The 16,888-nt window shown below is 37.8% G+C and overlaps 1 protein-coding gene across 1 annotated transcript in view; it reads right to left on the bottom strand.

The window, feature by feature from the left end:
• The window catches only part of LOC131430015 (titin homolog), a 479,674-nt gene that overhangs the window by 19,991 nt on the left and 442,795 nt on the right, over nt 1-16,888 (bottom strand). The window contains exons 7-8 of the mRNA XM_058594621.1: nt 5,636-5,842; nt 5,102-5,566 (exon numbers count right to left, since the gene is read on the bottom strand). Coding sequence (XP_058450604.1) covers nt 5,102-5,566; nt 5,636-5,842 — 672 coding nt within the window. The remainder of the gene's footprint in view (nt 1-5,101; nt 5,567-5,635; nt 5,843-16,888) is intronic.

The raw sequence follows: 16,888 nt of genomic DNA, 5'->3' as shown, positions 1-16,888 counted from the left end.
AATTTCAAATATCTTCAGACAGGGTTGCAAAAGTAAACCTGAAAAAAATCTGCAGTCAGCAAGTATGTCTTACTGGCAGCAATTTCTCTTTAAGGACTGAGGCCAGTGTGTTTTAGGGTGATTTAGAGGGCTATTTCCACGCTTCAAATCTGATTTACTCAGAAACGGTGACGAATATCAAAAAACCCAACTGACAATCTCTTAGAAAAATGGTTTAGGTTCTGTGAAAATTTCAGAATGATTCATTGACTTTAGCGGTCGGGAAAGTCTTTTGGCTGAAGGAAGAATTGCATAGCTGAAAACGCCGTCTTTCAACTTTTTCATTGAATATCTCGCCTTCAAAAGCATGGATCAAAAATCTATTCTGACAATGTCTAGATAATTAAATTTAGATGCGATTAGTCCATAAAAATAAACATGTCGCGATAAAAATGAAGTGAAAGTTATTTTTGTGATGGTAAGTCGATTTCTATGGCGGCGCCATTTTAGTTCCCTGGTAACGTGACGGAGCATGAGAACGAGAGAAATAAAATCGGCTCAAAAAGGCTGCCAAACAAGCGGTAGCTTTCTTGGATTTTATGTGATGTAGTCAAACTTGTAACCGAAAATATCAAAACTTTCTTGGCAACCCGGCCACAGTAAGAGTCATTTTGCACATTTACGAGAGAGCATGGAAAGAGATGTAATACGCCACGTAGTTTTACGCGACCCACTGGCCGCGACCTGAACCGCTAAGCAGACGTAAAGTTTCTGCAATCTACAGAACACTGTTTGTTTTGCAACGGAGTGCCATGTCTTTTCTGACGTGCCGAACGATCTGTAAACTATCTGTAAATAGCAGAAACTTTACGTCTGCTTAGCGGTTCAAATTTTTTTTTAAATAACTATTTATTGGAATATGAGTTAAAATTAAATTATTAAGATTTAGGGTGTTCAGCCACAAGTGGTGACTTTTCAGCCCTATTATATACATACTTTGGTTATTACCATGAGGACATCATTTGCTTCCGCAATTCTGAGATTTTTGTGTAGGGAAAATTCTAAACCTACTTGTATTGTGTAATGGGAAAAATGAACTTATATACTAACTAACACAGAGAGCGAATCGATTCAATTGAAGATTGCATCGATTTTTGTCGAAATTTGCTTATAATATTATGTGACATTAATCTAATGGTTCTATATTTGTGAGTCTGTGTAACTCATTTGTACTAAACCAGGGAGGACGCTTCAAAATCATTTTCAGAATTTTATTCTGAATCCTTTGAAGCGTTTTCTTCCTGGTGGAACAACAACTTGACCAAATTTATAAGAATATTAAAAATTCCATCATTACCAGGAGCCTTCGCGTTTTTAAGTTTCCTAATAATTGACTTAATTTCATCAAAATTCAACACAATAATGTCATTTGGTAATAACACTTGAGTTGAAATATGATCATATTTCAGTGAGACTTCATTTTCAATAGGACTCACAACGTTCAAATTAAAATTGTGGACACTCTTGAACTGCTGAGCAAGTTTTTGAGCTTTTTCGCCATTTGTAAAAAGTATTTGATTTCCTTCCTTGAGAGCAGGAATTGGTTTCTGAGGTTTCTTAAGAACCTTAGAAAGTTTCCAGAAAGGTTTAAAATATGGTTTAATTTGTTCAACTTCTTTAGTGAAATTTTCATTTCGCAAAAGAGTAAATCTATGTTTGATTTCTTTTTGTAAATCCTTAACTATGTTTTTCACAGCAGGATCACGAGAACGTTGATATTGTCGTCGACGAACATTCTTCAACCGAATGAGCAGTTGAAGATTGTCATCGATGATAGGAGAATTTAATTTAGTTTGAGCTTTGGGAACTGAAAGATTTCTAGCTTCGATAATATAATTATTCAAATTGTCAATTGCTGTGTCGATGTCCGCAGAATTTTCTAAAATAGTTTCATGATCCACATGATTTTCAATGTGAGATCTGTAATCCAACCAATTAGCTCTATGATAGTTGAATATAAAACTAATTGGATTAATTATAGCTTCGTTGGAAAGTCTGAATGTTACAGGAATATGATCTGGGTCAAAGTCAGCATGTGTAATCGGTTCACTACAAATGTGACTTTGATTTGATTATGAAGTATTTTACCATTACTGTTATTTTACCTAAAATTCCACTGGACATGCTTAGCATTTAAGTCCCCTATTACGAAAAATTTCGGTCGATATCTTGTGAATTTTTGCAAATCGCCTTTAAAGAAATTTAATTGTTCGCCGGTGCATTGGAATGGCAAATATGCTCCAGCGATGAAATAAATTCAATGAATGGTTTCAACTTCGATTCCCAAGCTTTCAATAACTTTAGTATTGAAAGAAGGTAAAATTCGATGTTTAATTTGCCGTTGGACAAAATTGGCAACTCCACCACCCATTCCAGTAACCTGTCAAACCGATGAACCACATAATGTGGATTACTTTTCAATTTGACATTTGGTTTAAGAAAAGTGTCTGTCACAATAGCAATATGAATTTTGTGAACTTTGAGAAAATTATAAAATTCATCTTCACTCGATTTCAAAGATCGAGCATTCCAATTTAAAATATTCAAATCATTATTTAACATCGCTGTTAAATTTTAAATTCATTATAATATTATTTGCAAATTGCCATCCGATTTGAAATGCTTCAAAAAGTGATGAGGTCGAATTCATTTGGATGATCATTTGAAAAAGTTGATCTTGTAGGTAGATCATTTTATTTTCAGTTATATCGCCTAAATCAACTTCATTTAAAGAAGCGAATGACATTGAAGGAATATTTGTAGGTAGACTGCCATTAGAGGAAGATGATATGGCCGATCTACCTATTAATAAATTGTTTCCGTTAGAAGATGAACTTCAAGGCGGTCCTGTGATTTGATTATTTACATTAGAAGAATTAAGTGGTAGATTTCTACCTGTTATACTAGCATAACTGACATTAGAAGAAGATGATGACGAGGTCGATCTACCTGTCAATAAATTGTTTTCGTTAGAAGACGAATTGGAAGGGGTACCAGTTTTTTGTTTTAAATTCGAAGAAATAAGTGCCTCAGAAGAATTAGGCGTGGCATTTTTAACGGTTTTTTAATTTTCAGGTATGTTCTGTAAGTTTAAGGTCGTTGATTTGACTTGTTGTCTAAGCGAACGAGCGTTTAATTTTTTTTCCCTTACAGGACATTTCAAATAATTGGATTTATGATTTCCATCGCAATTTGAACATGAAAATTGATCAGTGGTTTCATTCATTGGACAAACGTCTTTCAAATGCAATTTATACACCGTATATCCATATGACAATTTTTGGTTCCATGGCCGAAGCCTTGGCAACGACGACATTGCGTTAAGTTTGCAATACGATTATGCCGTTTATAATGTCCCCAATGAATTTTAATGTGGGAAATGAAACGTACTTTTTCTTAAGTTTTCAAATGGTTTACGTCACTTCGATTGAAGTGTATTAAGTAAAGTTCATGGGAAATTCCAGAGCGAGGGTTTAGAAGTACCATTCGCTCTTTTTACATAAGAATTACTTGGGAAGAGACCAAACCAAGCCATTCTTTCAGTTCATTTTTAATTTCATCAGTACTTTGATCATTTGATAAGCCTTTCAAGACAGCCTTGAAGGGTCTGTCTGATTTTATATCATATGAATAAAATTTATGAAGTTTCTCGGACAAATATCGAATAAGACGTTCGTAATCTTCCAATCCATCAACCAAGACTCGACATTCTCCTCTTCGTCCGATTTGAAATGAGACTTTTACTTCCGGGAGAAAAGTAGAAAGCTCAGTACGGAATGCTTTGAAGTCGGAAATCATCACCGTCACTGGTGGCATAGATTGTTGTTTCTTCCCAGAACGACAAGCGTCCATTTTGGGAATTTTTGAAGAATTTTCTTCTATGTCGCTACAATCGGATTCAGGAAGAATCTCGTAAATATTGTTAGACGGCAGAGGATCAGCGGAAGGGAAATCCGTCCGTTGTCTTTTATTTTTACATTCAGATTCTATAAGATCGTGAATGTTATTAGGAAAATGTTGAATAACGGATTGTGATTTATTTCGTATTGAATTATTTTAAGCCTTAGGCTTGTTGCCTTTCCGGTTGGACGCAGGCATTTTTGAAATGAATGAAATTTGAAATTAAATTAACTAGGCTAAATTAGTCTTCGATTAGACTCCTAGTTTGGAAAAGTCTTGATAAAGACTGATTTTGTGGTAGTCTTAATAAAGACTGTTTAGTTCTTTGAATAGCTAGCTTTAAAAAAGGCTGATTAATTTCGTAGTCACTCTAATATCACTCTTTGTATAGCCTTGAGAAAGGCTGACTAATTGTTAAAAAAAAGACTGTTAGTGATTCAGGTAGCCTTGAAAAAGACTGAAGCCTTGAATCAATGAAACTCTAGGTAGCCAGACAAAATTTCCAGGAGCCGCCTGAACGCACAAACTTTAAATCTGGATACATTATTAAGATAACTTTGAATCAGTTACGGGTAGACGAGAGGTTGCTATTGTTTTTCAATAAATTTCACAATTCTCAAAACTGGCAAGTATGAAAATTGATATTACTTTTAAATTTCCCAGCTGTGTATCAAATCGTTGCGGAAAATTTGTTTTATGAAGGAATGCAAATAAATAATGACTTTTTTGAATACTTTAGCAGAACAGATTTTCTAATTGCACATTTAAAAAGAACTTCTTAGTTGAGTAAGGTACTACTCATATTCAGAAAAAGTGGAACAGCGCTGATTAAGAGTATTCCCACAGTTACTCAAATTTAGGTTCTTACACTCAACACTGTTTCAAGTAGAGAGTAGATGTTACTCATGATTATTGATGGAAATTAATGTTAATGTTAATATACAGAATGTCCTATGTAATTAGATATAATTGGCTCAACTGGCGGAGATTGTTTTGTTTTTTTTCAGTTCATTTTGGTCGAAGAACCACTGAGCACATGATTTGTCTGTCATTCTACAATTACATGCAATTTTAACTGTCTAGAGAACAACAACCCTTGGACGGGGCAATGACACGCGCACATGAATGTGAAGGTGCGAGATGATTTCATACATTTGCTTACCCATATACGGTGGGGGCTGCAGGTTACGGGAGTAACACTGCCCTCCAGGCCCTGGCCCGGGACTGCCGTACCCCGGATACGGATACGGTGGTGGTCCGGGATAGTGATCCAGATGTTGGGGACCCTGGGGACCGGCCGGAACTAGCTGAGCACCGGACGGGGGCGGTACGGGACCACTAGACGGAGGAGGGGCTTGCTCGTACAGGTGCTCACCGGGACCCGGTGGTCCCGGGTAGTATCGCCGGCTCGGGTAGTACTGGGCAAACTTTGGATAGAAGTGTGCTGGCGGGTAAGCGTGGGTGTAGTACATCTCCGGCGGGTACTGACTGTACGGAGGTGCCGCGTAGTAGTTCGGTGCCAGATGTGGCGGCGGAGGACAGTGCATCTGAACCGGACGCTGGTAAATATTTGGCGGACCGGACGGACCGTATCGGTAGGCCTGCGATCGGGCTGACAAATCACCGCCTGTTGAGAAAGAAAATCGTGAATTACTAACTTGGAACGATTCAAATTAGAAAAAGGATCTCCACTTACCAGTCAGCAGCACATCGCTGTCGGTGCTATCCGCTGTGGACGAGGACGGCGGTTGGGTCAACGATTGCAGCGGGGAATCAGACTCTGGTGGTTGTTTGGTCACAGCACTACTGCTGGCACTGTGTTGGGACGTTGCACTGGGTGGACCTGGAGCCGGTTGCGGCAACAGATGAGGCGATATCAACGGACCAGCCGGTTGATAGTAACCTGTAAAGGTGAAAGTGAATTTTTTTTAAGGTTTGTTAAGATTGGAAATATTAAAATAAAACAGTTATAATGGCATTGTAGTTTTCAATTGAACAGTTGTAAGTTTTACTTGAACATGGTAGGAGGCTACTTGGAAAATTTACCGATCTCGTCGCAGCTCTGGAAAAAGAGCGATGAAATTGAAACTGTTATTGTTCACCTTCGGAAGAAGAAAAACGATAGCAGAAGAAGTTTGATGAAATCTTAGATAATTTAAACAAAAACAAAAAAACATGTAACATAAAAAATCAACACACTGCCGTCAACATGACAGATTAACACTATATCAAATAAAAGACAATGGGAAGTCAGATTACTGTGTAATGATTTAACAAAATTGTGGTAGCAGAAAAAAAATCAACGACAACGAAATTTTACCATTACTTCTAAACTCTGTTTACAAAAGATGGGTGGGTAATGTCAGAGACATAACCGGATGACGTGAATACGAATAAAATGATTTCTTTCAATTTCTTTGATGTTAATGAATCTGAATTCTTAATCCCGAAATTCTGGACCTAAATTCTGAAACTCAATTTTGATGCTGAATTCTGAAACTGAGTTCTAGAACTGAATTAAGTGTCTAGAATGTTGAACTGATCACTGAACCTGAGATCTGGAACTGAATTCGAAACCAGGATTCTGGTTCGAAACTGAATTCTGAATTTTAGTTTGGTTCCACGATTCACTTTTCAAACTCGGATCCAGAATTCAGCTTCGAAACTGAGTTGTGTACGCCAGAACCGGAATTTAGTTCAAAAATCTAGTCCCTGAATTCAGTTACACTTTTAGAATTGTGAAAGTGGATTTTGGATCCTATTTCTAGACCTGCATTTTTTAACTGAATTCTAAGCCTGGTTTCTGGAGTGCATTTTAAAAAGGAACTATGGAAATAAAACTGAGTTTCAGATCTGAATTTTGGTACTGATTTTCGGTCTGCAGTTTCAGAACTTAAGGTGCTTCCAAATTCTGAGTTTGAATTATAAGTCTGAATTCTGGATAGGAGCTTTGGAATTGTATTCTGGTCCAAAAGTCAATTTCAATTCCAGAATTCTGTTTCAAAATTCAGATCCAAGTCCAACAATTTTTTTACGAATTTTCGTTCCAAAGTCTAGGTCTAGGACCAAGATCCTGATCTCAGTTCCAGATTCCGGGCTCAGAAATCAGGCTTAGAACAAAATTCCGGTCCGAACTGAATGAGACAACTACGCAGGCTAGAATAAAGTATCAAATTCTTACCTTTTTCATTTATGAAATAATTTAGAAAACTTTAATTTCGAGTTATTTGTGGTTACCTCATAATACTGAAATTTCTATCACCAATTGTTGATCATATCTCCAAAGACGTGGAAAAAAATTATTTTGATACGTTGAATAAAACAGGAAATATTCACGATCAAAAACTGATCACTCTTCCAGAGGGGAAATTTTGAAAAGGCGCCCTATAGTAAAGTAAGACGTATTCACGTCAATTGTTGAAAAAATACAGGGTTCTGTACGAGACACGACCGATCACGATTATTGAACCGCACCGAGTGCAAGTCGGTTCGATATTCAATACTGAAAACCGAACACTATACTTTTCATGGAGCGGATGACAAAGCGAATATTTCACCCATCCGCACTGCATGAAGGTAGGTGTTGACTGAGCAGAAAAATGTGACAGAGCATATGTTTATAGTATTTTTTCAAGCATAAAGCGAAATCTTCTTACACCGATCGAAGCAGAACTGCCACTGAATGAAATGCGAGGTGTGAAGCAACGATTGAAACCGTTGGCCGTCCTACAGGAATTAAGAGGATGACATTTTTATGACAAGCTATAGAGAAGGTCGGGTAAGCAATTTCGTAAACCCGAAGCCGACCCGAACCCGATGGAAAATTGAAATCTTTACCCGTACCCAGTTCGAACTCGACGAAACTTTGGTACTTGGATTCGAATACCCGAAACCCGACCAAATTCTCGAGCCCGAACTAGAAATGGTCGGGTAAGTATTTTTTTCAAACCCAAACTCGACTTGTACCCAATCGAAACTAAACAACTTTTATCCGTACCCGACTCGAATCCGAGATTAATTTTTCTTTCAAACCCGAACCCGACCCGTACCCGAAAAAAATAGAAATTTTCACCCGTACCGACTCGAACCCGAAAAGTCCCGAAACCTGAGACCCGTCCAAATTTTTTAACCCGAAACCGATCCGTATCTATATATATTTTTCTGTTACCGAACCCGCCCAATACCTATCAGTATCGGATTCTGGTCGGGTTTCGGGTACAAATACGCGAACCGGACCCGCATTAGTTTAAAATGGTAAAAATCGTCACCCGTACCCGACCCGAACCCGGTAAGCATTTTTTTTCTGACCCCGAACCAGACCCGAAACCCGACCATCTTTAACATGGTTAGTTAAAATAATGGGTTAAGTTAAACCCATTTTCAATTGTATACTATTGAAATACTAAAACGAGGTTAGAATACGTGTTTAAGTTCAATGTTTCCGACTCGATTGGTAGTTAAATTATATAAATCCAGACAAAAAGACAGAAAGACAGAAAGACAGAAATACAGAAAGACAGAAAGACAGAAAGACAGAAAGACAGAAAGACACAGAAAGACACAGAAAGACAGAAAGACAGAAAGACAGAAAGACAGAAAAACAGAAAAACAAAAACAGAAAAACAGGAAAACAGAAATATGGAAAAACGGAAAACGGAAAAACGGAAACAGAAAAACAGAGAAACAGAAAAACAGAAAAACAGAAAAACTGAAAAACAAAATAACAGGAAAACAGAAAACAGAAAAACAGAAAAACAGAAAAACAGACAAAACAGAAAAAACAGAAAATAGAGAGAAAACAGAAAAATAGAAAACAAAAAAAAAATAACAGAAATACAGAAAAACGGAAAAACAGAAAAACAGAAATACGGAAAAATGGAAAAACAAAAAACAGAAAAACAGAAAAACAAAAACATAAAAACAGAAATACGGAAAAACAAAAAAAAAAACAGAAAAACAAAAAAACAAAAAAAAAACAGAAAAACAAAATAACAGAAAAACAGAAAACAGAAAAACAGAAAGAACAGAAAATCAGAGAAAACAGAAAAACAGAAAAAACAGAAAAACAGAAAACAGAAAATCAGAAAACAGAAAATAATACAGAAAAACGGAAAAACAGAAAAACAGAAGTACGGAAAAATGGAAAAACAAAAAACAGAAAAACAGAAAATCAGAAGAAAATAAAATCAGAAAAACAGGAAAACAAAAACATAAAAACAGGAAAACAGAAGAACAGAAATACGGAAAAACGGAAAAACGGAAAAACAGAAAAACAGAAAAGCAGAAAAACAGAAAGATAGATAATTCGATTTCACACAACCTTAATTGCTTCTGGATTAATGAAAATTCGTAGGAGTAACATAATGTTTCATTTCCTTTTCATTAGCAGATAGCTCTTCGTTCCTTTAATCGGGAGCTATTAAGTTAAATTGATCCTATTTATGGTTTACCTTTGCCGCTAACAACCATCTTCAGACACCCGTGAAAAAATCGAGGTTAGATCAAATAAACAACCTCGGAATTACCCCTCAATCGACATCCCACCCATAATGACCGATATCAATTCGAAGAAGCCGAAGCTACACCCGGCAATTTTGATGGATTCGGATCACGTAACCCGACAACCGCCAAACAGGTCGACTCAAACCGGATGAATGATTTATGATCAATCGAAGGGTTCAGCTCTTTTTTTCCCATTCTCCTTCGGATGAAATTCTCGAGTGTGCCGTACCCTTCCGAAACCGTAAACTTTGACGTCGTTACAGTTCAAGCTAGATTAAGATTTCGGTTCAGATGTTGGAGGTAGCTCTACCTTAGCTACCATCGACGGATGCGGAGTCCGAGCAACCAATCGAGCATAAAAATGTTTCCCCCGTTTTGATTGAGTCTTGATATAATCTCGTGGAAATTATAGACACAGGCACGCACTAAAATACAAACAGCCCGGCCCCCCTGGTTCGGCTGGAATCCGCAATTGTTTGGTTAGGCATCATCCCGATGATTGAAGGGGAAACCGCGGCACTGTGTTTTTCGGATCTCTTTTTGTGCCACGCTTCGGCGCTACGATTTTTTCTTCTCGACGAAATATTCAACATCATCCAAGAGTTTGATCGCTATTCCGATTCCTCACCAAAGCCACCGGTGGGCTTAATTGAAAACTTATTACGGCCTACCTGGCTGCTGTTCATGCGTCGGAATCGTATCTACACATTATTTTGTACGACGAGCAGTCCGGCGTTCGAGGCGTTAGGTTGAAGTGTATACCGGCGAAGGTCGCTTCCGGCAGATTGCGATCGGTATTCGGATGAGTGGATTGGATAGTGGTACAATAATGAGGATGACTGATTTTTCCTGTTTGTTTTTTTTTTGCACTTTAGCTATCTTTGAAGGGTTGATCGGTTTCGGAACCCTGCGCGCACATTGATTTGAACAATATTCCAATCAAAAGGGTTAGGCATTTTGTGTCAGCGGCTACTAAGATAATTAAGGTTGCTACTTAACCAGAAAATCGCATTTACATTGGGCATAGGCGGCCAGTGCTTCAACTTGAACTACAAAGTGGCTTCAGCAAACAAAATATGCTCAAATATAAACTGCGATTGTTTATTATGTTATGATCTAAAAGATGCTAGCATTATTTTACTTTTAGCATTTATATTAATTACTTTGAAATGTGGTTTTCGTTTTATCCCATCAACTTCGTATATTTTGCATTTTAATATGGAGAGCGTGAATTTTATACGCGATAGTCTGCTTCCTTCAATGCTCATACTTTGCAGGTCAACTGGAAGTATCAGCTCTCTTACATGCTTTGATCAATAAATACATGCCGGGCTCGGTCTTGGTGATAGGAACAAAGTACAATACGATGTAGTGCACAATAAGACTATTGTGAGATGAGTAAACCTAAAGAACAAATTGCACCAGCAGTTTCACGACCAAGGTCGATTAATATTGGTTTTAGAAAGTGCAATATTCGATCTTCACCCAAGCAAAATTGAAACCTAACTCAGGTAAAAAAATGCTACTCGTTATAGAAAATGGTACAAGAGCTACAGTTGAACAAATCTGATAACGTCATATACATAATGTTCCTTCCCAAACACAAAGCAGAAGTAGTCAAATCGCGAGCAGGTTCTTCCTCCGAACGTTGATGATAACTTTTTCCAGGAACAAATGAAGCGTTACGATGAGGTTCTTTCCATCGTGAGTGAAGTGTTTGGAGAATTATTTACTGTGGAGACCAAATCCAGTTTGAGTACTCCGCATGAGTTTGGAGAAACTCATCCCTTCTTACTTGGTTCTTGGAGACGGAAAAATCAATCCAGTATGAAACATGCCTGTTCTGTCAAAAATCAACCCTTTTTGATACCGAGTCTGGCGAAGGTTACGGATCTAGGTTGAAGTGTTGTCTGTAGCCAAGCAACCCAAGCACTTCTGAGTCAAAAATGACAAATTATCGATCAGTATATCCTCACTACGATAAAGAAAAGAAGACTTCACTCGATTTGTAATGCTCGTTTGTTTGCTTACCGTACCGCTCTGATGGCTCACCGAATGCCAGAGACGACAGCATCTGCTAGAGCTAGAGCTCAGAATTCTAGGGATCTTTGGAATTAAGAGAGATTCTATAATTTTTTTGTTTTTCTATCTCTTAAGGGAAAAAAGTTGTTGAAATGAACTTTTATCGTAGTAGGCTTTGCACATTTTTTATTGTGATCAAATCACGAAGTTATTTTTGTGAATGAGTTCTCCAAAGGAACTATGTATATCGGATCAACGGTTTAGCAGCTAAAGAATTAAGTTCACATTTTTGTCGATTCAAATCACTGTGTAGGGTAACAGAGGTATTTGGCCACTTCATTTATTTTGGCCCATCTAACTTTATCGACCAAACTTTATGGATTTAATCGATGTTAAGTAACACATGTTGCATCAATTTGAAGCTAATCACATTAAATTATCTATTGCGGAAGGGGTTTTCAAAGATATTACAGCATTTGGGGGATATTTTTACAAAGTGGGCCAAAATAAAATCAATCCTAAAGTGGGCCAAAATACCTCTGTTACCCTACTGCCAACTAAAAAAAATCCATTTACATTCGGATTTAAAATACCACAATCTATAATTTTGACTCAATACTTATGCACACATTTATCTTTCTAACCGTTATAATTCGGTGATAAATTATGCAGAGGGTCCAGAGGGTTGATTTCTATCTTGTATTTAATTTCACAAGTTTAACACATAAGTAATAGAAGAATTTTCGATCACGAGCTTTCATATTATCGCAAAGCATACAAATTAAAGTGTAGAAAAAAAAACTGGGTAAGGTCCCAAGTAGTTTGGAAGCGTGGCAACCACAGCAAGAACGAACATTAATTTTTTTTCAGAGAAAAAAGAATACGGGTGGATAATGTCAGTGAAATAACTGGATGTCCTGAACACGAATAAAGCTGGTTTGCTTTTCGACAATTCGGAAAATTTCTCTTTAGCTTGAGCGAATTCTATACCTATTTATTGTAAAAAAGTGGTAAACAAAACATAATTACATTTACGTCGAATCTTACCAAAAATTTGGAATATAGATGCATTATGCATGATAGTGTTAATAAAATTATTACGTCGGTTGTCGTTTACCATGTAAAAAATTAAATGAAACCAGATATTTCCAATTTAAAACGTGAAATATTCATATTTTTGTATTTTTAGAGGTACATTTTTTTAAAAACCTGTTGAAAGCATACAAGAGAAAATTCACTAAAAATCACCTTGGCGTATGGTTTTGCTCGCATGAATCGCCATTGCGTACCAGTTTGAATGCAAGAGCCCTTTGGCGATTGCTGGGCCGGCGAATTGCTATTTGGTGATCACTTGGATGTCCGTTCTCTGTGGTTCAATTTTAATCAGGATATGATTTCCAAGTGCATGTTGAAATAAGAGTTGTTGTTTTCGTGTTGTTCTATCAAAATAATGTATAACATGCTTTGTTGACATTTTTTCTATTCCTATCTTCACGTATGGCTTGATGTAAACCCAAACCTGCTGCGTATAATGTTATGGAATGTCCATTGGAACGAAAATTATTAGTACATACCGGAAAAGGATGCTGTATGTTACTTCCAATATCCAGGATGGAAACTTCCGGTTCATCGATATTCGTTACAAATTGTCGACGAAAATAAATTGTGAACTAACAGGTTGGATAAAGATGGTCTCACGAGGTACCTAGGATGCATACTGGCGGATGATGAAATGGGTGTAAATTTCTAATTTGGCAAGCGATTTGCTACTGCACACAAATCAATCAAATTTAAGTTCCATGAAAGTCTATGAATGGGAATCTATACAAGAAAGAGTTCATAAAAATTCATTCTAACAATCATTTAAGCATATCATTATTATTATTTGTAAATTTCTGCAGTTTCTAGTAGGAATTGATTAGCTGTCATTACAGTTGCAAAGTACTTCATTGGTACCATGACTGCATAGCGGATTCTAACGGAATGACCGCAATCCACTCATTTGACCTCAATTTCACCTCATCGAAAAACATCGGGCGAATAAAATGTTAAGCGAAGATTGAAAAAAACCTGTTTTAATCCACCTAGTGGTGTAATGATGCCTTTCTCATGTACATATAATATTGTGGTATTCTATTCCAAAATTTTCTCTTCGATTTTTGAAAGAAACCAAGGTATTGTTTATGTATAACATACAGAATAAAACAGTGCTTTGATTGCGTAAGCCATCCTTGAGAGAACGAAATGGGTTCACTATTATATGAACTTCCGGCACCGGAACCCGAGAACCGGTATAATCGAAGTCGGTTCGTACGGCCACCAACTAACATGACACACAAACTCTTCTAATACGCACCCTATAACTCCGGATTCGGAAGTCGGATCCGGATGAAATTCAGGAATTCCGTATGGGACCGGAAGACCTTTCATTTGAATCTAAGTTTGTGGAAATCGGTCAAACCATCGCTGAGAAAAGTGAGTGAGATCCATTTTGGTATATATGACCACTATTTCTGGTACTTCCGGAACCGGATACCGGGAACCAGGATAGTCGGAATCGGTTTGTTTAGTTGCCTACTGATAATGACTATCGATTTGTGTAGTTTTGAGACCAGTTTAGAAAAATTTTCACGTTTTTTGCTTCGCCGGTTTAAGTGACGGTGTGCAATATTGAACACACTTTTCCCTATAATTCCGGAACCGGAAGTCGGATCCGGATGAAATTCAGGAATTCCGTATGGGACCGGAAGACCTTTCATTTGAATCTAAGTTTGTGGAAATCGGTCAAACCATCGCTGAGAAAAGTGAGTGAGATCCATTTTGGTATATATGACCACTATTTCTGGTACTTCCGGAACCGGATACCGGGAACCAGGATAGTCGGAATCGGTTTGTTTAGTTGCCTACTGATAATGACTATCGATTTGTGTAGTTTTGAGACCAGTTTAGAAAAATTTTCACGTTTTTTGCTTCGCCGGTTTAAGTGACGGTGTGCAATATTGAACACACTTTTCCCTATAATTCCGGAACCGGAAGTCGGATCCGGATGAAATTCAGGAATTCCGTATATGACCGGAAAACCTTTCATTTGAATTTAAGTTTGTGGAAATCGGTCAAACCATCGCTGAGAAAAGTGAGTGAGATCTATTTTGGGTATATATGACCACTATTTCTGGTACTTCCGGAACCGGATACCGGGAACCAGGATAGCCGGAATCGGTTTGTTTAGTTGCCTACTGATAATGACCATCGATTTGTGTAGTTTTGAGACCAGTTTAGAAAAATTTTCACGTGTTTTGTTTCGCCGGTTTAAGTGACGGTGTGCAATATTGAACACACTTTTCCCTATAATTCCGGAACCGGAAGTCGGATCCGGATGAAATTCAGGAATTCCGTATATGACCGGAAGACCTTTCATTTGAATCTAAGTTTGTGGAAATCGGTCAAACCATCGCTGAGAAAAGTGAGTGAGATCCATTTTGGTATATATGACCACTATTTCTGGTACTTCCGGAACCGGATACCGGGAACCAGGATAGTCGGAATCGGTTTGTTTAGTTGCCTACTGATAATGACTATCGATTTGTGTAGTTTTGAGACCAGTTTAGAAAAATTTTCACGTTTTTTGCTTCGCCGGTTTAAGTGACGGTGTGCAATATTGAACACACTTTTCCCTATAATTCCGGAACCGGAAGTCGGATCCGGATGAAATTCAGGAAGTCCGTATGGGACCGGAAGACCTTTCATTTGAATCTAAGTTTGTGGAAATCGGTCAAACCATCGCTGAGAAAAGTGAGTGAGATCCATTTTGGTATATATGACCACTATTTCTGGTACTTCCGGAACCGGATACCGGGAACCAGGATAGTCGGAATCGGTTTGTTTAGTTGCCTACTGATAATGACTATCGATTTGTGTAGTTTTGAGACCAGTTTAGAAAAATTTTCACGTTTTTTGCTTCGCCGGTTTAAGTGACGGTGTGCAATATTGAACACACTTTTCCCTATAATTCCGGAACCGGAAGTCGGATCCGGATGAAATTCAGGAATTCCGTATATGACCGGAAAACCTTTCATTTGAATTTAAGTTTGTGGAAATCGGTCAAACCATCGCTGAGAAAAGTGAGTGAGATCTATTTTGGTATATATGACCACTATTTCTGGTACTTCCGGAACCGGATACCGGGAACCAGGATAGCCGGAATCGGTTTGTTTAGTTGCCTACTGATAATGACTATCGATTTGTGTAGTTTTGAGACCAGTTTAGAAAAATTTTCACGTGTTTTGTTTCGCCGGTTTAAGTGACGGTGTGCAATATTGAACACACTTTACCCTATAATTCCGGAACCGGAAGTCGGATCCGGATGAAATTTAGGAATTCCGTATGGGACCACGAGACCTTTCATTTGAATCCTAGTTTGTCAAAATCGGTTCAGGCATATCCGAGAAAACCTAGTGAGATTATTTGACACATACACACACACACATACATACACACACACACACACATACATACACACACACACACACACAGACATTGCTCAGCTCGATGAACTGAGTCCAGGCCCGTGCGCAGGAATCATCCATGGGGGGGGTTTCAATTGGAGAGGGGGGTGTCCAAAAATGTAAAACGAATTCTGACAGGATCGCGCGCGGGGGGGGGGGGGGGGGGGTTTCAAATTATGTCAGTTTATGAATTGATAAAAAATTGATAAAAAAATATGAATTGTCAAGTTATTTGCACATTAATATAATAAGTACTCCATTGTTCATGAAACTTAATTTTAAAAAAATTCTTCATGGGGGGGGTTAAAACCCCCCCCTGCGCACGGGCCTGACTGAGTCGAATGGTATATGACACTTGTCACAATTTTCACTAGTCGGTTTTTCAAGTGATTGCATAACCTTTCTATATGAGAAAGGCAAAAACGATTCTTATTGCACCTAGTGGCGTGATAATGTTTTTATCTTGCCATTAAAATGGATTTATTATAACATTTTTTATTTGAGTTATTTTTAGAAGTGGGTTCTAACGCTTCCGGAGCCGAGTTCATCAGCAATAGGACATTTGAACTGGACCTCTTTGCAGCGTTCCATCCGAGCCATATAAGCATGTCGGAATCGGTTGAACCGTAATTGAAAATGCGTATGCGTCTAGAGAAAAATGCGCTCAGTCGGTTAAGTCACATTTACGATTTTACTTCTGCAACGAGATGTGGTTGCCATGAATCATTTCTGCGTGATTCGTATGATCATAGTTTTCAAACATACTCAGATTTGTCAAGTGCGGTCTGTCGATTATATCTCCGGAAACGGATAGACAAAGAATTGGTACAAAGGATTTCGGGCATTCGAACCCGAATACTGGATTTTTCCGGGCACGGGTAAAGATTTTTATTCTTTTATTTTGGAATACGGGTCGGGTT

The sequence above is a fragment of the Malaya genurostris genome, chromosome 2 (assembly GCF_030247185.1).
Source record: "Malaya genurostris strain Urasoe2022 chromosome 2, Malgen_1.1, whole genome shotgun sequence".
Taxonomy (NCBI): Eukaryota; Metazoa; Arthropoda; class Insecta; order Diptera; family Culicidae; genus Malaya; species Malaya genurostris.
The sequence above is the reverse complement of the archived record's forward strand: the minus strand, read 5'-3'. Positions and strand labels throughout refer to the sequence as shown.